General features: G+C 35.7%; 2 protein-coding genes across 3 annotated transcripts in view; both read left to right on the top strand.

The window, feature by feature from the left end:
• Positions 1-26,437, top strand: part of LOC118263056 (seminal metalloprotease 1-like) — a 418,985-nt gene that overhangs the window by 242,425 nt on the left and 150,123 nt on the right. The gene's annotated exons all lie outside the window — the stretch shown is intronic.
• Positions 1-26,437, top strand: part of LOC118262892 (protein obstructor-E) — a 50,182-nt gene that overhangs the window by 8,405 nt on the left and 15,340 nt on the right. The window contains exons 2-3 of the mRNA XM_035574545.2: positions 9,550-9,609; positions 25,946-26,182. Coding sequence (XP_035430438.2) covers positions 9,576-9,609; positions 25,946-26,182 — 271 coding nt within the window. The 5' untranslated portion in view covers positions 9,550-9,575. The remainder of the gene's footprint in view (positions 1-9,549; positions 9,610-25,945; positions 26,183-26,437) is intronic.

Below are 26,437 nucleotides of genomic sequence, written 5' to 3'. Positions count from 1 at the left end.
TCTGCGATTTCTAATGAAATTAATAATATCTGTCAGTCTGCTTCTGACAGTCCATCTATCTTTAAAGCTATATAAATCGTAATATACATGATATGATGACCACCGCACGGCGCGTGCGTAGTGAATGGAAAGATTCTCACATGGTTCAGTTCTTTAGGTAGTCCAGAAATTGCCAGTTATAGCTGAACGAGACTTTAAAAAAATCCAAGTGTGAAGCAATGGCCAAGTGTGTGAGAGCCATGCTTCGGCACGAATGGGTCGGCTCGACCGGAGTGATATAACGGCCTCTCAGAAAACCGACGTGAACAACGCTTGCGTTGTGTTTCGAAGTGTAAGGCAGATTACCGGAGGCCCAAATACCTTCCCAATTTTCCCAATCACCGATTCCCCAACAACCCTTAAATTCCTAACCCCCAAAAGGCTAGTAACGCACTTGTAATGCCTCTGGCGTTTCGGGTGGGGCGATTGCTTACCATGAAGTGATCCGTCTGCTTGTTTACCGGTTTACACCATAAAAAGTATCCATGAATATAAGCATTCGATAATGCGCCTATGCCTAATCACCAAATAAATCAGAAAACATTAGTCCAAACCAACAGATTCTACTTATTGCTAGATTGCTAGACCCGTCAATTAGTTCTCAGAAAACGATGCCAAATATAACCCTAAACGAACTCCAATCAAGTCAAAGTCACTTTGAAAACTATGAAATTGAAGTTTTAAAATAGCATTTTATTGACATAGAGCGCCCTTCAAGTTATTGCTTGGACAAGCCGACAAGCTGGCAAGTTACTGCACAAAGACCTTTGAGTAAGCTCGCGAAATTTCCTTTACTTATATAAAAGTGCCAGGGATGGGAAAAGTGCCGAGACGTATTATCGCTAAAGTGGCGACTTGACTTTCGAATCGATAGCTTTAGTACAATAGATAAGTCGTCTAATAAATGGGTTTGCAATTGCGAAGCAAAACTTACATACAAACGTTAGAACTACTTTGAAAACTTCGAATATTTATTTTATGGTTGAGTCCGAATAATTCTAAAAAAGCATAATAATTTGTATTTTGCTGGCACGTTAAATAAGCTAGCAATTTTTTTAGGTTTGTTTTTAAAGTTATTGCATTTTAATAATTTGGTAAAATACAAAATGAAACTAAGTATGTTACATAAAATAGTATCTGGGGGCACGGCAGTGCCCCCGCCAAGTCCAGCAAAAAAGCGGCACGGCCGTACCATCCTTTTCTCGAAGCAATTCGGGCCTTTTTCGACCCCCTATAATTCGGTTGTGGATAAAGCAAGAAACCTGAATCTTCAGTAACTAATCCGGCATTGTATAAACACGGAATATTTAAAATTTCAGTCAATTTGAACCAGTAGTTTAAGAATGACAACTTGTTAAAGTTTCTAAATTTTGTCACTCACTGACTCACCGATCATCAAAAGTCCAAGGCACTTCTAGCAGACTTAGAAGCTTCATATTTGGAATACATATAGAGTTTAGTGTCTTAATCATGGGAAAACTTAAATATTTTGTAATTTCGGTCCAGTTTTCCAAATACACCAACTGCATCAATAACTTTGTAATCCCATATAAATATATGGGATTACAAAGTTATTTATGCATACGAGCTTGGTCCGGTCAAAACTAAATTTGAAATTATTAATAGAGCTTATGTTCATCGCGAACAATTTCCCGTATGTATAGCCTATGCTATAACTATACATGAAAGTCAGGGCCTAAGCTTAAGTAATGCGCTGATGGATATAGGTTCTGCAGTGTTCACATCCGGTCAAGCTTACGTGGCACTTTCGAGAGTTACAAGTCTGGGCGGTTTACATCTCATTAATGTCGACTTTGGAAGTATTAAAGCGCAGGAATCATCAATTTGTGAATACAACAGATTAAGAAGTATTTACCGTCCAGACTTGTCAAAAATTGAGACATCAAAGCCTCCGAGAAAAGCCCATAGAGACAGGGAGTGGGCTTTGAGAAAAACTGTGGCTGAAGCTCAAGAAGTAGTACCGGAAAAGAAAAAGAGGAAGACTACATATAAAAATAAGAAAATATCATAAGACCTTTAACAAAATTCGTTAGAAGTAGATGGTATCAAAAAGAAAGGCTCTACAAAAAGAAGTGGGATCCCATCAAAAACATCCTGTAAAAAACCCAAGTCTCGCAGCTCAGTCTTTCTACCGTCAAAAGTTGTGAGATCCATGTAATACCAAGTCGGTTAATCTATTTAGTGTCTACTTGAAGGACCTTCTGTCTTAAGTTATTACATAAGTTATTATCATGCCAATATTAAAAATATTTAACGTTTTAAACAAATAGATCGACTTGGACATCGCATGAAAACAAAATGAATATTACAATATTATATTAGATTCTTTAGTCTCTCGCGCCTCACGCGATTGAAACTCTCGTTCCTGTTGGTCGCTGGCCCGTCGTGCTGTGTAGTGTGATACATACTAATAATCAAATCAAGCGATGTCCAAGTCGATCTATTTGTTTAAAACGTTAAATATTTTTAATATTGGCATGATAATAACTTATGTAATAACTTAAGACAGAAGGTCCTTCAAGTAGACACTAAATAGATTAACCGACTTGGTATTACATGGATCTCACAACTTTTGACGGTAGAAAGACTGAGCTGCGAGACTTGGGTTTTTTACAGGATGTTTTTGATGGGTTAATACTTGCAAATTGTATTATTCACTAACAAAGTATCGGTATCACTTAGGTACAACACTAAGAGCAGCCAGACGCGTTATTTTTAGATCAAATAAGCCAGTCTGCTCATATTGCGATAGTAGTTAATAACTAAAGGACAAAGATGCATTAAAGTAAACATTATTTCTATTTAATAGCCGACAAAGTGGTTAATTGGAAAGTATTGTGTTTATTACTCTTATATTCTTACAATAATATGTAGTTTTTACAAGTTATTATTATAGTCTCTGGTCCAATATTAGCAAGTCTAATTGAAAACCACGAGATATCGTAATTAAAAATAACTTTTTTACACTGGTATCGGTAGCTATAAAATGTACGACCCACCCGAAGGTCATCGTAAAATAAATACCTAATACCAGAGACTTTGCAAGTGCATTACAAAACATGTTACAAAGTGTTTCATTACGATATCATTTTCTGTTTTTGTTTTTTACTGAGAATAACCGTTAAACACCGGAGACAGGTAAAAATGTGGATATATTGGAATATAATTTTATTATAACTTTCGTAAGATATACTAAGTTAATTATCCCATCAGTAGTGGCACGACAATCGCCGCGTCGTGTGAGGGGGAATGTAGCTATATGAGCCTCTAGCATGGCTTGAAACTAGTCGAGTTCAAACGTCAAACAGTTACGTGAGTAAGCCGATAACTGAAAAATTAATATTGGAATATAATAAAACATGACGAAATTAAACACAATACCAACCATCAAATTGAATCCAAATAACATTCAGTTATTTATGTCAATCATTTCTCGCTATTGAGTTATATGCATTGATGAATATTGAATATTGAATATTTACCCCAAACGACCTCATCTATTTATTATGTTTACATAGCAGTCATCTAGCGAATAATTAAATAGCCATCAATTTCAAGCTTTGTGATTGGTTAATGGGCTTAAAATTGGACAGCTCATTAATTATATTATGATTAATTTTATTTATGTATATTATTGTATATTTGTATAGTCGTGGTGGCCTGAAGGTTTAAGGCGTCCGCTTCTCATGCATGAGAACGCGTCTTCGAAACCTACCAACGGCAAGTACCAATGTGACTTTTTCCGAATTATATGTACTTTCTAAGATTATTTAGACACCATGGATAAACAGTGAAGGACAACTTTGTAAGGAAACCTGGGCTAACAGTTTGAAATCGCCAACCCGCATTGAGCAAGCGTGGTGATTAATGCTCAAACTTTCTTCGGGTGATAAAATGATGACGGTGAGAGAAATTCTTTATTCGTAGATCCAGTAAAAAAATCTCAAAATCTGTACGCATCTGAACCTACGTCACACGATCTACGTAATTGAAATGAGCAGTCCAAGGTACCCGAATGAATATTTAAAATACGATTTAGATCAAATAATTGACTGAAACTAATCTTGTAAACCGTTTGATTAAAACTTTACCTTTTGGCTAATAAAATAAATAATTAATAGTTAAGGATCGCAGAGTTAATCAAATGTTGGAGCTTAGTTTAACAAAGAGTAATTATAATTAATTCATTAATTATTCTACGGCACTCTTATTATTTCTACTCGAGAACCTTTCTGCACCAGCGGCCATCGGTTCTCTGCGCTATGTACCCTACCCAATACCACTTCAGCTTGCATCTTATGCTGGATGCAGTTCGCTTCCAACCGGCCTATCTGGAAGTCATTGGGGGAGGCCTATGTTCAGCAGTGGACTTCTTATGGCTAATATGATGATGATGATGATGAATCTTATTATTGCCTTACGCAAGAACATAAATGTACGTAGAATGCATGTAGATAAGAACGACTTTGTCTAGTCCTTTAAAGAAACCCTACATGTTTTTTTATATACTTTTTGTCATAATTACAATGTCTTTTTTGTCCGAAACAAAAACAGATGCAATAACAACTGCAACTCAATATTAATTTCGTTATACAATACATAACAAGCACATAGATGTATAGGTACGTACATACTTATTATGTATACATAGAGAAACTGCATAAATAAACAATTGTAACAGACAAACTAGTTTGTCCAGATTCTAAGGCCGGATTATAACCTAGACAAGAATGTATGATAATTTAATTTAATGCATTATGCATTGGAACACGCCCAGGCGATTACGACCAAATTATATAGGCACCTGTCCTGAAAATACTGGTACATATTATAATAAAATATGTATTGTGTAGTCTCGGGACTTGTTATCATCCTTATCCTTAGAAAATAACATCATTATATTAACATTTCCAATAATGAAATGTTAAGAATTTAAATTAAAGACCCTTTGCGTTGTTCCTAGTATAGACTCGCCAAAAGTATTTCTCTTTACTGTGTTCGATGCGTCCTTCCCAGTATTTACAGACCCGTAAAAAGTTTTTTTTTCGGTGCCCATAAAATACCTTCCACTTACAATTTTTAGCAGAGTCAAAACAGACTATGGTTGAAGATCCCAAGATCTCTCTTTATTACTGTAACCAATAATTTCGTTGAGACAGGTCAGTGCTGCAATTAATTCGTACGTTCACCAACACAGGAATCCAGTTGATATTAGCACCGCAAAGTCATCAGCCTAAAACTATGCAAACGCTTTTAAACTGGAAAATTCCGGTAACCCAATAGTTCACCGTTTCCAAACGTAAACGACCAATCAGAAGGCAGGAATCTAAACATTTTCTCGGAATAAGTCCGGCCACATACCATACGACAAGTCGCCAAATTCGGAGACTGCGCCGCGTACGTTTGCGTAATACGCACTAATTGTGCGCTTTCACCTGCGAACCTGCGAATCTTGCGCCAGTCGCGTCATTTTTTGTCGAGGTCGGAGGAATATCAACTGACGCAACGATCGCGTGCGAACGGCTACGAATCGCATGTGCGACAGCGTTACGACAATGTGAACCGATCCGTGTGACGTAATCTTAGTGTATTTTTATTGTAACGTGTGATGAATGGGTAATTTTATATGGTTTAGTGGCGTTTATGTGGGTAACGCAATATTTAATGGTGATTTGACGGTTGTTTAGAATATACATAAAGTACTTACATAGTAAAGTACCTAAAATTTTTCTTTTAACAATGAAGTTATGAGTTATGATTACACTTAATGATAGGTAATTGTAGTGCGCAAGCAATTTGGATAGTTATAAAATACATATGATTTATGGGTCCACTATCTTAGTAAATATACATGAATTGTGTATAAATTTTTAGTAGTCCAAATAATATAATAAACATTAAGGACTACAAACTTTAACGTGCTATTCTGGTAATGCCCAAGCTCATGACATTTGTAGTTAAAGCTACTCGACTAACGAGGAAACACACGACATCTTAAATTTGTTTAAGGAAACAAGGACAAATCCATTCTTTAAATTTAGTAGGAAATACAAACCCACTTTTTATCATTTGTGTTATAAGTTCCATATAATAGGGGGTGAGCCTATTGCCATAAACTGGGCACAATTCCAGAATGTGCGCTACTATTGAGAAATTTACGATAAGCCGAAAAAAGCCCAGCAGTGCTTTGCCGAACTGAATCGAACCCGAAACCCCTTGCCCGGCAGTCGTACTTGCAACCAACAAAGCAGGAATTGCTGTAATGTGTACCTCTGCCCACCCCTTCAGGGATAAAACGGCGTGACGATACATGAAATACAACTAACATACAGGAAACATTCTCCAAAGGATGACGCATACAATTACAAAACGTTTCACACAATCTTTCAAATTAAGTAGAAACTCGAGAAATGTACTCTCACAGTGTAATTAATGAGGTAAGCAGGCACGGTTTGCTAGACACATTCTAGACCAGACTAAACACTACTTTCTATTTTATTATATTACCTGTTACATGCTAGTCTGGCTCATATTTAATGTTGAGATTTAAACAATTAATTTTGTTTGAAATGTTGAGTTTGTTGCAACAAACATGGAGAAAGTAATTCTGTTATTAACACGTACGTAATATTATACAATGTGCTCGTATTTTGTGAGCCCCTATAAATATAATTATGGAAAAATAAGGATCATCGTATATGTTTTGTAACTGTTCGAAGACGCTCGACTAGTTTCAAACTGCATCAGGACTCATAACCATGAGCAGTACTTTATGAGCTTGGTTTACGTTTAATCGAAACGATAGCGCATTTGGCGCTCTGATTGGTTGGTTTATTCGAGCAGGTCAATCAGAGAGCTCTGATTGATTAGTTTATTCGAGCCGGCCAATCAATAACTCGTTTTGATTATATTAACCGTAAAGCAAACTCGTGCTAAGGGTACTGTGTGGTGCATAGCGAACGACCCAAGACGTTCTAGTGCAGCTAAGTTGGATTAATACAAAAAGAATAACTACTCTAATAGAAACTGAGGTATGCCAATGGATTTATTACAAACAGAGTGCACCTACACCAACAAAGCAATTAATAAAACTTTTTACTAATAAGCGAAACTCTCAACTCCTTACCCATTCCTTTAAGACCATCCTTATACAAAACAAATTGAAGAATATTCCCCTTACGTAGGTAAATTCCAATTAAGATCCGGAAAACAGATTTCCAAAAATAAACCTTAATCAAATGAGTTCTTCGCGTAGGAACATTACCAACACAGCCATACAAATATGTTTAATGTGAATGTGTGTGTGTCTATCTGTTTGTGCATCTTTCACGGCAAAACTGAGCGATGGATTGACGTGATTTTTGAAGTGGAGATAGTTGAAGGGATAGAGAGTGACATAGACTACCATTTTATTTTTTAAGCCCCCACTTTTTTAAAATGGGGGATGGAAGGTTGTATAGAGAATTTCGTTATTTTCAAGTTAGAAAGATACAAAATGATATGCGGACTATTTGTAACTTACATTTTTTTTCTTGTAGTTCTGTCTCCAATTGCTTAATAGCGCGAACCAAGCCGTGGGCAAAGCTAGTTTATTACCTATACGTACTGAAGTAATTTGCTGATTACCCGTAATTGGGATCCAATATCCAATACTGTTGAGATCCGAGATCCAAAATACGGTCTTGCATAATTCCCCGTAAACTGTTGAAGTTATTCGATATGATTAATTGGTTCTAAATGTTCGGCGTTATAACAAGGATGTAAAGATTTCTGAATGCGCTCAAGGTTACCTATAATAATGAGGAAAATATTTCTGTAAAATTATTTTTGTTAGATATTGGTCAAATTGGTTCCTATATACCTAATTTTTATTACATGCGCATATTTTTTGCGTCATACACGAAAATGTTATAATTGAAAATATATCTGCATAATAATTTTTGCTACATATTGGTCAAATTGGTTCCTACATAATATGTACCTACTTATGTTATATTTTTTGCGTCATACACGAAAATGTTTTAATTAATTGGTCATTAGTTTTTGTATACTTTAACACCACTTCAGTAAAGAAGATCGTGTAATGATAAAATATAATCTTATTAATGTTAAACCATTCAGCGTTTAACCCTTAACACATCGACCCGGAGCTGCGGACTACCCAGCTGGCTACCAGGGCTGTGGCTCGAAAAGCAGGAGTAGGAACGGGGTGGTTTGTAGTCAGCAAGAGTCTGACACTACCTGTCGTCCCACCCAAGGCGTTAGAAGTCATTGAATCATTTTCTCCCTTAAAAAAGACATTTCAACAAAATCATTTCTTACATACATTTTCTTTAGGTAAAGTAATCCAATCAACACTATATTACACTAGATACAAGTACGCTCAAACTCCAATACAATGACACATCTAGCAAACTAAATGAATGTACCCTACAGTACAAACACAACATACAGGTGCAAGTTATTCAACTAGCGCAGTTTGCAGGAGCTCATTGCAAGGGTTTCTTCATAACATTCCCCCCCTTACACATGCACACGTGTAACCATAAAATAATAGAACCTTACTCCCATTTGAACTTGAAAAGTTTTACTACGGTTTGGTTAATTGACTAAATACAGATTACTTGTTTATTTTGTGGAAAAATGCTTCGGCTTCATGCTTCGGCCTTTTGGTTTTCATCTATCTTTAAATGGCACTGATGAGTACAAGTAAGGGGTTAGTTTAGAAGAGACCAAGCTAAATAACCCTTACTTAGGAGATAATTTGGGGGTGGTTGGAGAAAATACCTATTCAAATTGCACCTAATTTCAAAATTAGACCTTTATCTTGTCTCCCATCATTCAAAAAGTATTGTTTAGTTTCAAAAATGCGTGATTCCAACAATAATTTGTGTTCGCGCAACAAACGACCTTGTTTCATCACAAGATCATTGAATCACTTCAACAAAAGCTGTTTCAGTTGATTACTTGAATTAATTTACTTCCCTAACCCATTGTGCTGAGTGTTTCATTACTAAAATACTTTGTTTACAATCTCTCTGTGAGAATAAAAGAAAATGGTGAAAGAATTATCTGACTGCCTCGTTGGTCGAGTGGTCGCAAGGTGGTCTCAGGTTCGATTCGGTTGGGCAAAGTATTGTTGGTTTTTTTAGATGGGACTTATAAAATAAATAGCTTAAAAGTGAGTGTACATTGTTCAGTAGCATTACATAATATACACCTCTACCTATTCTTTCGGGGTTGAAAGGCATGGCGATAATGATTTTAATTTATCTTTCGTTTTCTAAAGACGAGGTTGATATTTGGTGTCTTAAATTCAATTATAATAATATTATTATCTACTAAATTGTCTTGTTTGCTTTTTCCTAAGTAACTATTAAGCCTTAGTTTACTGCTTTAATTATTTGACAAATTACTGATAACTACATCTTATAATGATTTGATTTAACTGATGTTTCTGTGTCTAATGTATCGTATGTTTTGTTACAGAATTCGTTGAAGATATATCTATCAATATGTTATCCAGGCATCATTGGACGGGACTCGTTGGTAAGTTTATTATCCGTTTGACTTTTACTGCTGCATTATTATAGCTGCATTTAATTTCATGTTACGTGAAGTCGTGAATGAATTACAAATGAATGAATTAATTACTAAATTAACAAACATTTGTTTAAAGTAAAAACAACAATAATTGATATGGGCCCAATGTCAGAAATAAAAATATAATTTTATTTTTATTTTTTTAAACCCAGAAAAATATCGATATTTTAAGAAAAACAAATTTTCTTAATTACTTTCTTATCATAAACAAATCTAAAGGAAAGGTTCCCTGAGGAAAACTTTTGATCGAAATGTTCCCGAAGTTAAACAAACTCTCAGTTTTAACTTAATAACTTTACATTTTAACTGACAGTTTGGTTGAGAAACTACAGTTTTCTTTAACTTGTACAAGGAAAACTGATTTTCAATTTTCATTTTGTACGAAAATATGCAAATTATTTGTTATTTAGTTGTATTGTTTTGCCAGATAAGAAAATTCATTGTTTTTGTTAAATCTTATCCTTATTGCGAATTTAAACAAAGTTGGGTTAGTTACAGAAGTTGTTATTCTAGAATTTTGGATCAATTTTCATGATCTTTGTGTTTTATTATATAAGCCTTTTATAAAGCATTTTATAAGGTACCTATCAGAAAAAGCCCCTTCAAAATTCGTCCAGTCATATAGTTTAACATATTATAATAATTTTATATGATAATATGATAGGTAATGAATTTAGGTCGTATTACTTTTTGGTGACGTGAAAAACTGGCACTTGATCGAACGTCTCTTATATGGTCCATTAACGATACTTCTTGATAAGTAACCACTATACCATTTCGCATACTACCATTTATCAAAAGTTCAAGACACGTCAAAAACTATGTAAATTTTACAATACTATAATAATATAGAACAAACCCGTTCACTATACATAAGTGATTATTGAAACAAAACCTACAAATACCAAACTTAGGTAACAATTAAACCCTAAGTATGTATATGGTCAGACAAAACCTCCCAAATCAACTTTCGACTTTAACACCAAATTAATAAAACTGAAAATCTATTAAAGTAATAAAGTATACTTTGATGTGCGACCTATAGTTTAGAACAAATGTAACGCACGTCACAGACTAAATAGTTGGGAATTCTTTGGCTGAAAACTTCGCAGACGATGCCTGTCTAGTGTCTGGTACATACACATATGTAATTAGTTTTTGTTGGTAAACGTTTTAGGTAAGGCTAGGTACACATAAGTACTATATTTTAACTAAGTTGCACGACTGCACGGTTGGCGCGGTGGCCGAGTGACTAGCTGCTGAGCAACGAGTAGCGGGTTAAATCCCCGCACGGAGTAACTCTTTGTGTGATCCAGAAATTGTGAATTCGAGTCTAGGTCTACTATCATGTGTACGTGAATTTATACATATTATGTTTTTAAACGTACCACGATACAAGAGAAAATACTGATATGGGTCAACGTAACAAAATATAATCACAAAAATCAATAGGTACTGTGTTTAGCTACAATCAGCTTAAAACAGCATTTGCACAGACTCCTGACACATATCCCTGTAATTTAATCACATCCTAATCTCAGTAAAGATATATTAAATTAACGTTATTAACGTCTTCATTCAGACCGCTAGATATTGCTAAAAATAATCATAGAACTAACCTAACCTAACAGTATTAGTTCCCCACGACCTATCTAATAGACAGAACAACCTCCCAAGCAACAAGGCAATAAAACAATTAACAAATAAGTAATGAATCTTCGAGCCATTTAGCTAATCTAGCCGACAATGCAACGCGTAGGATGCTGGCGTTGCCTCACAGCGCGCAATCTTGTAATCTTGTCGGATCCGACAGAAGCTCACCATTGTTTGTCCAACAATGTGCTGTGGGTGTTAACTTGTAAGGCTTGTGAACACTGCTAGATAGGTAGAGCGATGTCTATGCTAGTGTATAGCTTAAAATTGTGAATTGATTATCAGCAACCTTAGTAGTTTACAAAGCAAACTCGTTCTGTTTTGTTTTATGGTATGGGCGTACTGTTTTATGGTACGGTACATATTAAGTTCCATGCTATATGAAAGAGACAATGGATCTCTGAGTTTGTTTCGGCTTTTCTTCTCAGAGTAGTCCGTTAGGAAATACCATCCTTATCTATATTTTTTTAACAATAATTTTGACGTGTAAGAGTGCCCTTTTATGGCTTATGTGCTAAATAAATTCGTTTCATAAAAAAAAAAAACAATTCATATTACTTCATTTGGTGTCTGTCACCAAATTATTAACAGTAAATTTAAAGACTAAAGTTAAATAAATAACCTAAAATATCGCTATAACCCAGCTACAAGTGTAGGCAGTACCTATACCGTTGCATTCCCACAACCTTGAGCGTAGTGAATGCTTAATTAATACATATCTATTAATATACACATCGTATGCGAACTCTGCGCCTTGCAAGAATAAGTAGGCTACTACTTGTATGTCAGTGACATGTCGTGTCTGTCAACATATCATTATAGCTGAGGACATATTTGCTCTAGTTTTGATTTCATTTTTTTAGAACAGGTGCTGGTGATCTCGTAGCATTTGTGTTTTTGATATTTTAGTATTTTTTATGGATCACCAGATGGTAAGCAATCGCGACCGCCCATGGACATACGAAACACTAAAGGGATTACAAGTGCGTTGCCGGCCTTTTAGGAGATAGAAATTTAAGGATTGTTGGGGAATTGGGAATTGGTAAGGGGTTTAATTGAACCCCCAGCAACCTCCCTCACACAACGAAACAGAAGACAAACGTTGTTTCACGTCGGTTTTCTGTGAGGGCGTGGTATCACTCCGGTCGAGCCGGCCCATTTTCTGCAGAAGCATGGCTCTCCCACAATTAAAATTGGTTAAATATATTGGCCACCATTCTTACTCATCCCGTGACATAAAAATGAAACAAGGAAGGATAGGTATAAATGTACCTATTGACCAGACATCAGCAGGCCGAGCTTAGAAAATAACCTTAATCTAATCTCCAGAATGCCAAATACCTACCTACTTACTACAAGTAAATTAATAAACAAATATAGAAAGTACTAGCAAAATTGAATCCTTTACACATCAAATAGATCAATTTACCAAAGTTTGTGTATTTATATAAGTACTCTTATTTACCTGGGTTCTACATTAAATAGCAGCAATTTTGTTGGGGAACCTTTTTGCCTTTTTTCGGGCAACATCTTAATCTTAGGACAACTAACAAAGATATTCGTACAAAGAGAATGAATGGTCGTCACTTTAATTACTACACGTACAGAATAGGAAACGAAATGGAGAAACAAATACAACCTTGTGTGCAAACATTAAGGTATCTTTTGGTTATAATTTTTAAACCCTGGTTGATTAAGAAAAATACATTATTGTGTAATCTACTTATGGTTGTCACATTTAAATTTTGACTACTAAGGATAGAATTAGATATCGCTAAGATCGGGTTTTTTTGACCCTGGTAGATGACTTTAACACACATTCTATAACCCATAGGAATCCAGAACAAAGCGTCTATTAGTTTTTCATTGGCCCAAAAGATTTTGTCAAAGTTACCCGGCAACTAGTCAAAAAACCCGATCTTACGGTACCTACTTCCGATTTTTGTTAACGGTCTACCTCTTACAACAAAATATTTAAAACAAATCTATATAATAGCAATAAACAGCTCGATTAAACAACAATAAACTGCCATCGAAACTTTTCCTCTTCAAAACAACAACGAACAACAAAAAAGAAAAACATTTTTCCAATTGAAATGTTTTTCCGAAACTTTCATCAACTCGTTCCTAGAATCACAACTCGCAGTGCAAAGAAAATGGGAAAAGAAAGAAAAATGAATACTGGTAGAGAAGTGAAAAGGGGGGGAAAATTAACAAAAGCTGAACTGGCATCCACAAGACAATGGGTGGGTTTTTAGAGATCCGTGAAATAATGGGGAAATGCTGCGCCCGTAGATGCCGTGTCAATGAGTGCTCTCTTTGGCTTGTATTGTCTTTTTGCCTGTGAACATGTGTGCTTGTTTGTTATTTATTAGCTGGAGTATGTTTTGATTTCTGGCTATTGTTGTAGTAGGGTGTTTTTAGACTGATCTTTTATTAAAATTGTAGCAAAAACGTTGTTAGGTACGCGATTTACTTCGGTAACTATACAAGGATAATATATTTTTTAAGGGGGGAAACTTAGAAGCAACTCATTGCGAATTGAAATGTCTTGAACACTTTAACTAAGGGCCTTTTTTGAGAGGGGAGAATAATCCAATGACTTCTGCCACCTTGGACGAGGCGAGAGGGAATGTCAGACTCTTACTGACTAAAACCCATCCTGTTTCTATTTCTGCTTTTTTGAGCTAGAGCCCCAATAATCCCGCCAGGTAGTCCACAGCTCCGGTTCAGGTAGGAATAATGTTACGAGCATTTTATGTATTTCCTCATTGCTAAAGCCAATGATAAAGGCAACAAACACGACTGTTTTATATTCTTAAAGACTCCTGGTATTAAATCAAGCAACTCGGTGAAGCTTGACTATAAAATTAAATTATTCCCTTAGTAATATAAACTTAACAGAACAATTCTAAACAGAAGCCTCGCAACGTGTATTTGTGGTGTCTTGCCTAAACTTTATACGATACAGCAGTATCTTGGGAGAACTAAGCCTGCCAATGTTTGAACCGCCTTATAATGCAAAACGAACCAACATAATAACATAAAACGAGTGGTCACAGAGCTTAGGAATCTTAGTTGTCATTCCATTATAACATAAATCTATCCATTATTTTTAACATTGGCCCACGCTAGGATTTCCCCCTGTGTTGTGGGTGCGTTTACAAACATACGAGTTCACATACACATGACACCTAGACGAGACACAACAATTTGTGAATCACACAAAGAGTTGTCCTGTGCGGGAATGGAAACCATTTGTGGATAACACAAAGAAATGTTTCGAGCAAGAATCGAACCCGTTATACGTTGCACGGCAGCCGGTTGCCCAGCCACAGCACCAACCGTGCTGTCAAATATACGTATTATACCATAAGATCAAATTTCAATGCTTAAGTAATCCACAGTCGTGATGATCTGCCATATCAGACCGACCGTGATGATCACAATGTGATACTATCTCACGACTGTGTGATAGCTATCATAAGAAAGTGGAAAGCGTGGGCTTGGATCGTGAAGTTCCATTGTTATCTTATATCCTGGTACTTTCGCAGTCATGATTGATCAGTGTACAGATACAGAAGTCAAACGTTTTTGCCTGATATACTCAGTTACAATAAAATGGATTACTAGAAATGAATGAATGACTACTAGAAATATATTATTTTCTATTTATCGTCACGCCTTTAATCCCCGAAGGGGTAGGCAAAGGTGCACATTATGACACGTAATGCCATAGTACCTACACCCACTTTTCACCATATATGTTGTAAGTCCCATGTAATAGGTGAACCTATTGCCATACACCGGGCACGTTTCCCGACTCCGTGCTACTACTGAGATATTTTCGAAAAACCGAAACTACTAGAAATATAGTTTTTAATATAGCTTCATATCATTACGTACGAAATATAAAACGAAGTCAAGTTTTTTGTCGTAGAACTTCGGCCGCATCTCGGAAAGCACGTAAAGCACATTGGTCCTGCGCCTGACCTTTGATTCGTCCCATCGAGTTTATAGAGTATAATATCTTCTACGTAGTGGGCTAGTTTAGTTAGACAGAAAGAAAGGAAGCTTTGTATCTATTTTACGCCAAGTCTATATTTTAATCCTATCTTTATTAACCAAATATATCAACAAATACTATTTATCAAAACCAGACGTTATTTACCGACATTTTCGAACACACGAAAAAGTTTCATAAATCTACACAACTGATAAGAACACACGAAGAGTTTCATAAATCTACACAACTGATAAGAACTACCCCATTATTCTAGACAAGGAGAACTATTATAAAGTTTGCCAAACAATGAATGATTGTTTCAGCTGCAACTATCAATTTTCTAGTATTGTGTGTCTCAAGGCGAGGATCAATGCTGAGGCTGCGCGTACGCAGTGTCAGGTTGCAGACAGAGAGGTCAAGAGTACCGCATCTGCTTGCAACCTTGATTCGTATATGATTAGCACTCTGAGGTGTCATTATTGTGATGTTGTAATATTTGTTGTACAAATATTTTGAGGTTGTTACTATTTGTTGTTTTTTTTTAATTTAGTAAATATTGTATTTATTTGGGTGAATGGGGCTATAGGTTTTAATTTCGATATATAGAATTGTGTAATGGGCTGATCTAGTTGAGACCACTGGCTACTGTAGTCGAAATCTAGTCATTTTAAGCCACTTTTTCCCGTTAGTAGATACCCGGGGTTTTACCATTAGGTATTAGGAAAACTACATCGAAAAAACCTTCTACCAAAAAAAGGACAAAACACAGTCAGTATTATTAATAGATATGAGGAAATTTAAACTAAAAGACTTTTTTGGGAGGAATCACCCAATTCCTTCTCCCGCCTTAGGCAAGGCGAAAGAAAGTGTCAGTATAAACCACCCCGTTCCTACTCTTAATCTTGCTTTACTAGCCGGATCCTCGTTACCACCTAGGCAGTCCGTAGCTACGGGTCGGCTTCAGCCCTACTGGGCCCCAACTTTATTAGTTACCAACAAACATTACCTGAGTTTAATGTAATAAGGTATATGTTCAGCGGTGGACGTCTTATGGCTGATAAATAAACTAAGATGGTAAATGAAACAGTAGCTTACTAAGTGATCTTCTTCGTTCAAGATGGTAACCTCACGAAGCCCATCGAACTTTCCATAATTCCATTGACAGACCTCAAGTTACAACATCTCCCTGCGGCCATTGCAACACCGCCGAACATCAGAGCTCTGCTTACATCACAGATGATAACGACCTTAATTATTGCAGTGCGCAATAAATTATTACCTTTTTATGTACTAGCCGCCATATTGTTTGTTGGTTACCCATCTTGGTTTTTTTTTGTTAGAGGCTGTTATGTGGTCTCGGTGTTAGGTTGGGTTGAGGAAAGGTTATGAATTAAATTGTTATCGTACTAATATTACGAGTATAAATGCGAAAGTTTGTGAGTTTATGTTATTGTGTGCATGTTTGTTACTCAATCACGTCAAAGGGACTGAAAGGATCGGTATGAAATTCTGAACAGGGATAGACTCTGGAATTACACGTAGGCTACATTTTTTCTTTACGGGAACGCGAGCGAAGTCGCTTGTAGGAGCCAGTTTTTATTATATGTATATATATTCGTGGTTGTGTGTTTACAAGTTTTTTCTGACTCAGTCTGCTTATCTAATCAAGAATTCAGTCAGGTCCGATTTATTTGCCAGGTTCCATTAAGGTTACAACAAAGATACAATGTCATTTAACATATCAATATCACTTTATTTACTAAAGGTGTCAAACGATTACAAAGGCGAATTTAAAACCTTAGCCTTTTTCTGTCAGTCGACCTCTGGACAATACAAACTACAAACAACCAAAAATGAAACAAAAATCAGGCCAATATTTCACACAACAATACCTTTACATTAGCATCTTCGTCTCAATTTACAAGAAAAGATTCGCAAATAAAAAAATTAATGTGTCAAGTAAAAAATACAAAAAGTAACTTGATTTATACGCTACAGTAAACTTTATATTCGGGCTAAAACCTCCGGGTATCATAAACTGGCCCTTGCTTTTTAATTTACACGAAAAGGAGTTATCCACGATTTCTTAAACGTATTTTTTAATTCTTACATAGGATTTGTTGTCAACCTTTGAAAATATATTTACGAAATTCGGCATTTCGTGTTTCATGATTTTCTCCGAAAGGGCTTGACCGATTTTCATGATACTTTGTTTACGAATGGGATATAATAGTGATTAGATTGTCTTTTTTAGGAATTGTTGTACTAACGAAAATAAGGATGTACAACAGCCTTATGACTGACATCAAAAGCATTGTTATTTATCTTTTACTTCAAAATTAAACTAAAACACTGATCAGTCAAGCATATTACAAGTACAAGTCAGTCATCAAAGCAAATTAATGTCCTTTACACCCTACAAAGAGACCACAAGTCAACGTTTGCGTGTGGTCCTAATACCAGGGCCGGACTAACTGCGTAGCAAGAACAGCATTTGCTATGGGCCCCGCACAATGGAGAGCCATGTTTCTTTAGTTTGCCTCCTAACTAATACTACTACAAAAACTAGTACAAAAACTACCAAGAAACGTTACATTATGTATATACGGTTAGTAGCTTTCCAATAAATTCAGTTTATAACTGGAACAAAATGTGTAGATTATGACAAATCCATCTTAAGATAGAGTTAGCTTTTGTTTAGCAGTTAAAATATTCTTTGTGATACTAACAATGATGATCACATAAAAAATATTGATGAGTAAATACTGAAGAACTTTTAACTTTAACAGATTGAGAGGTCCCTCAACAGAATTGGCTACGGGGCCCATATGTAATGCGGCCCTGCTTAAACATGTTAACTTAGGGTCTTTGCTTAATACTCGATTCAGCATTTCTTTAGGTGACACATTTTGTGTTTATGTACCTTAAAGTCGTTGACCCTGTTATATTAGCATTTTGGAAAGGACTCTGAATTATGTGAGTTTTAAGTTTCGTGTTTGTTTTGTGATCGTTTGTTTGTTTGTTTATTGGTTTGGAAATTACCTACGTTTGAGTTTACTTGAATGGGCGGATTTAGATACTTATTATGTACTTATTTTGGGTTTTTCGACAATTTCTCAGTACTACCATGAAGTCTGCAAATGTATATGCCCGATATATGGCTCACCCTCTATTACATGGGACTTATTGACATATGAACTCATAAATGGTGAAAAGTGGTTGTACATTATACTGTGGTATTACGTGCCATAATGTGCCTCTGCCTACCCCTTCGGGAAAAAATCGGAGTTACGATACTTATTTTGGGCATGTTTGTTATTTAATTTGATCTTATTCTCACTTAAAATTTAAGTTGATCGTAGTGCTTATAGCATTTGAAGTTAACACTGGCTAATTAAAAAAATCAATCAAATCTGCATTTGGTTTATGCTAGCGTTCATCAAAACTGTTAAACATTAGGATTACCTGAATGTATACATACACAGTACCATACATGCGGTTTCTATTTATACGCAATATATCACTCAAAGCGGGTAAAATCCACACGCAACACTCGATTCAAAGACTTTTTTCTCACGACAACCAGACGCGACAAGACTTAGCTGATTAGATCACTGCACATCTAGCGCATGCGTAATGGTATTAACATAAAAATGTCAGTGAACGCATCCTGCTACACTGCATTACTGATCTCTTATGCACTTTATAAGCATCCTGTCTTAACTCATAAATTTACATAATCAAGAATATCTTAATGATAATTTGTATAAGTAAATATGCATGTTAGCTATGCACTTTCTACATCAGTCGGATGGTAACAGTATCACACTAATATTATAAATGTGAAAGTTTGTTTGTTTGGATGTTTCTCCGTTAATCACGCTGAAACTACTGAACGGACTTTGATGATTGATACAAGCTCTTGATGACCAGAGCTGCGGACAACCTAGCAGGTTACCGGGGTGCGGCTCGAAGAGCCTACTCTTAGGAACGGGGTGGTTTTAAATCAGTAAGGATCTGACACTCTCGCCTCACGCTAGGCAGGAGAGGTCATTAGATGATTTTCCCTCTCGAAAAAAGGCTCTTTATAAGAACAATCCAGGTTCGTTCCTATTACTAAGGATTCCCATCAAAAACCCACTAAAACTTACCGAAATCACACACCGATTCCTAGTCGTACCTCCATAATTACTAACGATTCGATTCGACCAACGGAATTAGAGATTCAATTTGCAGAGTCTGGAATAAAACCCGTTAGTGGTAATAGGCTAGCTATTAGGAGAGTGGGATAGAATACAGAGATATTTTTAAGCCAGTAACCAGTGCTTTTCCACCAGAGATGTGCTATGCTATATTGCTATAAATCCATTTAGATTTCACCAATCATATTCATTGGTACACATAGCTTAACACTAGTGAAAACGGACTCAGATAAGCTTTGTTTTGATATGAAAAGATGCGTGCTATAGATGGCTTTCCTACTATCGATACATCCCATACTCGAGACGCGCATTTCCGTAGCACATCTTACTCGCTAGCTACATAGCTAAGTATCAGTGGAAACGGTCACATAGTTTCACAGCTTAGCTATTACATCTTCGTAGAAAAGCTACATAGCACATCTTTGGTGGAAAAGCACGTTATTGCGGGCAGAAGCTAGTAACTTTTAAATGGCACATTTAATCACATTCGCTTATCGCATATATCAGTCCCTAATTACCGATATCCGCCTAACCCACATACCGACCCTAGGTACTCATGTGGACCATGTAGAAACAGCATCTTACAAATTTCTCAATACGGTCACTGACCAGCATGACTAACTGCCTGTGGTTACAAACACCTGTAACAGATCTAATGACCATTTAACCTTTAAGGAATAGCCTATAATTGCACCTCTAGGTAGATTAGTATTCAGTCCTGTCTACTTTGTATTCGTGGTTAGTAGTGAGTGTGAAATTAGATCGCTGTTGTTTTGCGTTATGATTTTGGTACGGGATCTTGTACCTCTATACTTCTTTATCACATATCTTGTACGATTTAGATATAATCTTATGATAACGGACTGAAAAGTTAGTACAAGGGCGTAGCTAGCTCCATACCTGGCTTATTTATTATACGGGGTCGTAAGAGCCCCTAAACATGGGTTAGCTGTTATCATTTATTTAGCATCGGTAAGTTGACGCTTGAGAGAAATGGCAAGAAAAGTCGTTAGATGATTTTTGAATGATGATTGGATGATTGAAAAAGGTAGGGTAACAAAATTTTTATCACATACCTAAGCAAGCTTTGGACTGGAACTCCCAAAGGAAAAGAAACCATGACCGTCCTCGGTAAGCCTGGAGTTCCACTGGCAGAAGCGGCAGGTATCAGTATGACGTTGAGGGAGGTGAAACGTGAAGCTTAATACTGGTTGACATGGAGAACTTCTGTGACCACCCTCTACCCCATGTAGAAGACACATGATATTAAGTGATAATGATAAAAGTGAAATGAAAAAGCTTACGATAATTGTGTATACAAACATTCTGTTTATGTACATCTTTTCAAAACCATCCTATTCACTTCCTTTTGAAGAAACTGTAGCGTAATCATTACGTAACATATTAAACGACTGCACAGTCAAAACAAATAAATGGACGAGTAAAACCATTAACAGCCAAAAAATAACAAGTAAAACTCACACAATAATTTTTGCAATTAAGCCAATTAATGCAACGAATGTTTGTTTAGTAAATTGCAAAAATAAACACACCTTATTTTCAGTTTTTCAGAGTAAAAACTTCCGTATGTAATAATGTTGTATAAATTAATGTAATTATGAACATAATTGTAACACAAAGTATACAATAAAAACATTGTAACAAATTGCTTTTAGAAAGTAAATTTTTAATTTATACAAACTGCACAATTATGGATAATTATTAATTCACTATTATTATGTTAATAATGAGTGCAGTTTTGTTATTAACTTCTGTTTTTATAACATCGTTGGTAATAAAATTACTATATGATTATTTCCTGCGATTCGTTCTAATTTCTTTGGTACTAGTTGCCGTATTTTTGGAGTAAGTTACTGAGCACACAGAAGTTGGATTTCGAATCCCTATCTAGGTATTTTGCGTGTATATATTATTTCAGTAAACTGAAATTTTAGTTATACCTAATTGTATATATTTTTTTTTATTAAGATGCACTATTCAGTTGGTTCCAAAATCTTTTTTTATATAAATAAACAACACATGTCAGATTACTGACTAAAGATAATACTTCAGAAACGTGGCTGTACGATGCAAATCTGTCTATCCCGCTGCGGAAAAGGAGGCGAGTTGTCTGTCAGTATGCGTGACGTAGGATCTTCCAAAAGATTATTTATTTTCACTACAAGCTATAAATCTCTTTTTATACGCACGTAGGTAGTACCTTTTTTGATAACGGGGAGAAACCAAATGGCGCCTAGCTTTCTGGGGATAAAAGACTAGGAAGTGTGAGATTTTTACCTCACTAAAACTACCCCGGTGGCCACCCTCAGCACCTGTAAGAGGCACCGGGTCCTCTGATAGACCAACTCCGGAGCCCCCACACGTAGGTAGTACCTATCATAATTTTGTCTACCTTTTACCTTATTCATTTAGAAAGAAAAAATATTTTTCTTATATTTTATACCTAGGTACCTCGTGTTAAATAATTATTCTTAACAAGTCTCTTGAATTAAAAAGTATCAAATATTATTCACGCTAAATGAACTTTTAAAGGTCAGCAGTAAACGAACCGTTTTAGTAAAATTCTCTTTCATTTAAAAGATAATTTTAGTTTTTTAGTCTCTTCTGTTCATCATGCGAAGACTATTTTAAAAGCAAAAAGCAACATTAAATTATGTTCTACAAGTTAAAACGTGTTTTTATTATAAAAAAGGGTCATGAAGTGCTAAAGTAGAATTATTAGTCAAATTAATTATGTTTAAAATATTACCATCTGTTTTTCTCTAAAAGTTTTTCAGTTACTTTATGAAAAATACTGTACAGTACTTAAAAATACAACTATTTTCGAAATCTGGATTTATTTAACGATCCAATCAAAGTATATTGTGTCTATGGGCCAAAAAAGTCAATCTCGATGATAAATAAAATTATAACAGAGATACATCTCTGATAAACTATTTATAACCACATAAAATCCAAAAACCACATAGATTTAAAAAAAACTAATTCAAATCAAAACATAATTTCCAGTTTGTGTATAAAAATTAATTTTCCTCATAAAAACAAAGATATTTAAGATTCCAATGCATATCATATCATCGAAATCAAATCGATTATGATTGATAAATAATTTAATATTGCACGACTCGTATCCTCGCCAGTCGAAATGTCACGAATCAAGATCAAAGGTCAAAGACACTATTTGATGTTCGTTTCCGTCATCAACTTAATTAATAGAAGTCGATTTGATTAAATTGAACATAATATTCTGAATATTTTATGCGAACTATGCTATCTTTAATGATAATGATATATTTGGGTCCTGTTATAATATAATTATAGTAATCGTCACATGTCCTTTTAGACAAATTAATATTCCGAACTGTATTTTTTGGTGTCAGTGAACTACTGCTTAGTAGGTCAATTATATTAAGAACTTTAACTTCTGCCAGCGACTTTGCCTGGCTTTCCATGGGATAAAAAGTAACCTATGTAGTATTACAGGCCGTAATCTACTCTTGTTCCAAATTTCATCTCTTCTGCTGTTTTGAGGTGAAAGAGTAACAAACAAACAAACTTTCGCATTTATAATATTAGTAAGATATACAGTACAGAAACCAGGCGAAATATTCAAATAAGAATTCTCCTTTTTCAAGAGAAGGCACCCAATTAATTTTAAAACTATCTTCATACATTTCATCTTATTTGACTCAAGCACGGAACGTAACATACAAATAAACAAACACAAACATTACTCACACAATTCATTACACAACAAAACTTCACGCACTCATACACACAGACGAACCATTTCTATCACCCGACACAGCTATTTAGCAAAATACACAAAAAACATAAAACGTATGTAAATACAAATGACCCAACACGTATTAGTAAATCGTATTAAATGAACAAACAAAGCCGGGTGACCGTGTTATACTGTTTCCCGAAGTTAGCCGATGTTACACGAGTTACGTCACTTACGTCAGTGTGTGTACTTGTGCAGTGCGCCTGCGCAGAGAAAGTGCTACTTGCGCAAGAGTAGCGAAGATACTTTGATGTGTGACATTGGAATTGTTTTAGTTTATGTACTATTAAATAATTGTCATTCCTCTTTCCTCTTTTGAGGGATGGAAATCAGCCAATGACTTCTCTCGTCTAGGGTCAGACGAGAAGGAGTACTCCTTCTCTTCGAGCGAAGCCCCGGTAACCCGCTAGGTAGTTTGTAGCTATGGATTTAAGTATGCTGTCTAGCCTTCCTAATAATTATGGTTTTTAGTTTTTCAAAATATTCTGGATTTCTAGTCAATGTAAATAAGTTGTTGGCAACGCACTCGTGATGTCCTTTCCAACTAAGCTGAATTTAGGAAATCCGAGATCACCTAACAGTTTGACAGAACTTTTTAAACTGTTTAACTTGTGTATGTTACTGTGTGGCTTATGTAGCCAAAAAGTAGAATCTTATAAGAATCTTCACAAACATCTTTTTCGTGTGGCTGCGGACCTGTGATCACCATATCCAGATAGACCACCGACACAGTATTTGTTATTACCAAATGAGGTAACGACATAAAACACTGAATTATGCGCTGTCATGATAATAACGTCGATTGTGGTTTGGTACGTGCAGCATCATAATTATTCCTGCTTTCATAGCAATAACCACTCCAAATAGGTCTGAGAACAAAATAACTATTTAAATGAAACCTTTACACTATTGCTGAACCTTATATTTCCATTTTATTAGGTTTATCTTATGACATAGATACGCGTAATTAAGTATCAGTATTATACACATCTTGGTTCTTGTCAAACTGCTTTTTTTATGGTGGAATATCATCCAATCATTTCTCTCGCCCTGGGCGAGGCGAGATTCTTACTGACTAAAAACCACCCCGGCCCTAATCCTGCTTTTTGAGCCGGAGCCCCGGCAAACCGGCTAAGTAATTCGCAGTTCCGGGTTGGGCTTCAGCCCTACGGCGAGTTGTCAACCTACTTGAAGTGTTTAGAAATGCGATTGCTGTATAGGGTAGGCTTGTAGGAATCTCTAGGCTTCTTTAACCATTGACTCCATTAATATTACAATTACAGAAAGAACTGCTAGCATATTGTAGTGAAACATTTGAAGTAAGCTCGATCACATTGTCGCCTGAAAATTGGTCGAGATTATTCTCACAACCAGCTCGCTTCAAATGATTTGAATGGACAATTACAGAATAGCCTAGCAGACATAATGTCACATTAATTAACATATTTTTTTATATTATTTGCAAAAGCAATAAAAATGTATGAAGATCGCTCAAAATGTCATCAGTATCTCGTTAGCCTAATTTGACCTTTAAAGACTTGAATCTTTTAATTACTGGGGAAAATATTGCTTGTTGTATGATAATAGGTGTAGTAGGAAGCTATGGACATAAAATATTAAACAAGACACATAAAAATCTCGAAGAATTTTGCTTTAAGGAAAAGATACCATACGTATTTTCCTCTTCTAATACTATCTGACCACAAGCCTTTGATTATAGTAATCAAAATCATCCATCAAAGAGCAGCCTTTGGCTTAAAACATGGAAAAAATCCCATAACATATCATAAAAGCATTAAAAATACCAACAAGATAATAAAATAGCCTTCGGAATGAAATATTCTTACTTACAAATATGCGTATAACCCCACTGAATCTCTTTAGAACATTGTAACCCTATTGCTAAGCTAATTTGAACTTTATACCATCGTGATTGAGGTTAGCACTGAGAAACATAGATATAATAAGGCAGTATGAATCGTTACTGTACACAAAGACTTCCTGAGGTACTGAAATTGTGTCGAAACTGCGAAAAAGGTCCCTCTCAAGTCTCGTTGACTTTCCACTCGATGGACCGGAGTTCAAAAGTGTAAAAAATCTTCAAAAAGTTCAGGGTCGACCTTTGCAGTTCGTTGTGGATAGCAGAAAGTTGGATAAGGATGAATTGAGATTTCATTTGGTTACTTTATAATGTGTAGTATTAGGTATTTTGTCTCTGGGGCTACCGGGGCTTTGGCTCAAAGCAGAAGGAGTAACGGGATGGTTGTTAGTCAGTAAGAGACTTCTCTCTAGCTATGTCCAGGACGGGAAAAGATATAAAATGATTTTAGCTTCTCAAAAATTAATAATTTTGTGTCTACTTCATCCATTTTGTTCATCCTTTTACCCTCTCTCAAGATTTCAATAATACGAATAAACTAAACAAAGAAATTCTGATGAATTGTAATTTATACAAGTGTTAATCTTTGTTATTCAGATCTCTGAATTCATATTTCTAAATTCTATGTGAACTATCTTCTTCTCATACTAAAAACCCAACAACTCCTCTAAACCTAATATTATTACAAATCAAGAATCAATAAGCCATCCTAACAGCCTCTTATTTCTTTGCAGTTCTGCTAGCAGCTACCTTCGCATCATGCGCCCAAGTGGAAGACCCCTGCAAAACGAAGTCAAGAGTAGTGGCTGATGACAAGTACTGCGATAAATACTGGGAGTGTGACAATGGACAGTCTATCCAGTACGACTGTCCTAACGGCCTGGTCTTCGCTGGCAAGCACCGAGGAGTGACGGAGGGATGCGACTACCCGTGGAGGTCCAACTACTGCGAGTACCCTAAGGTTCAGATCAGTAAGTAGATAATTCAATAGTTACATATTTTTGCGAAAATTAAGTCAGTACTTACATAGGTGTGTCTAAAAACTCTAATGGTCTTGTGTAAACAATACTCTTCCTACAGTTTTTTGACAGTGTTGAATTAGCTGCCGTGCAATGTGTAGCGGGTTCGATTCTCACATGGAGCAGCACTTTGTATGATCCACAAGTTGTTGATCTAGACACAGGAGAAAATGCAATTGCGGGACAATGTTTCTTAAAAAAAAGTCG

Source organism: Spodoptera frugiperda, chromosome 12, assembly GCF_023101765.2.
Source record: "Spodoptera frugiperda isolate SF20-4 chromosome 12, AGI-APGP_CSIRO_Sfru_2.0, whole genome shotgun sequence".
NCBI lineage: Eukaryota > Metazoa > Arthropoda > Insecta > Lepidoptera > Noctuidae > Spodoptera > Spodoptera frugiperda.
This window is presented reverse-complemented; position numbering and strand designations above follow the sequence as displayed.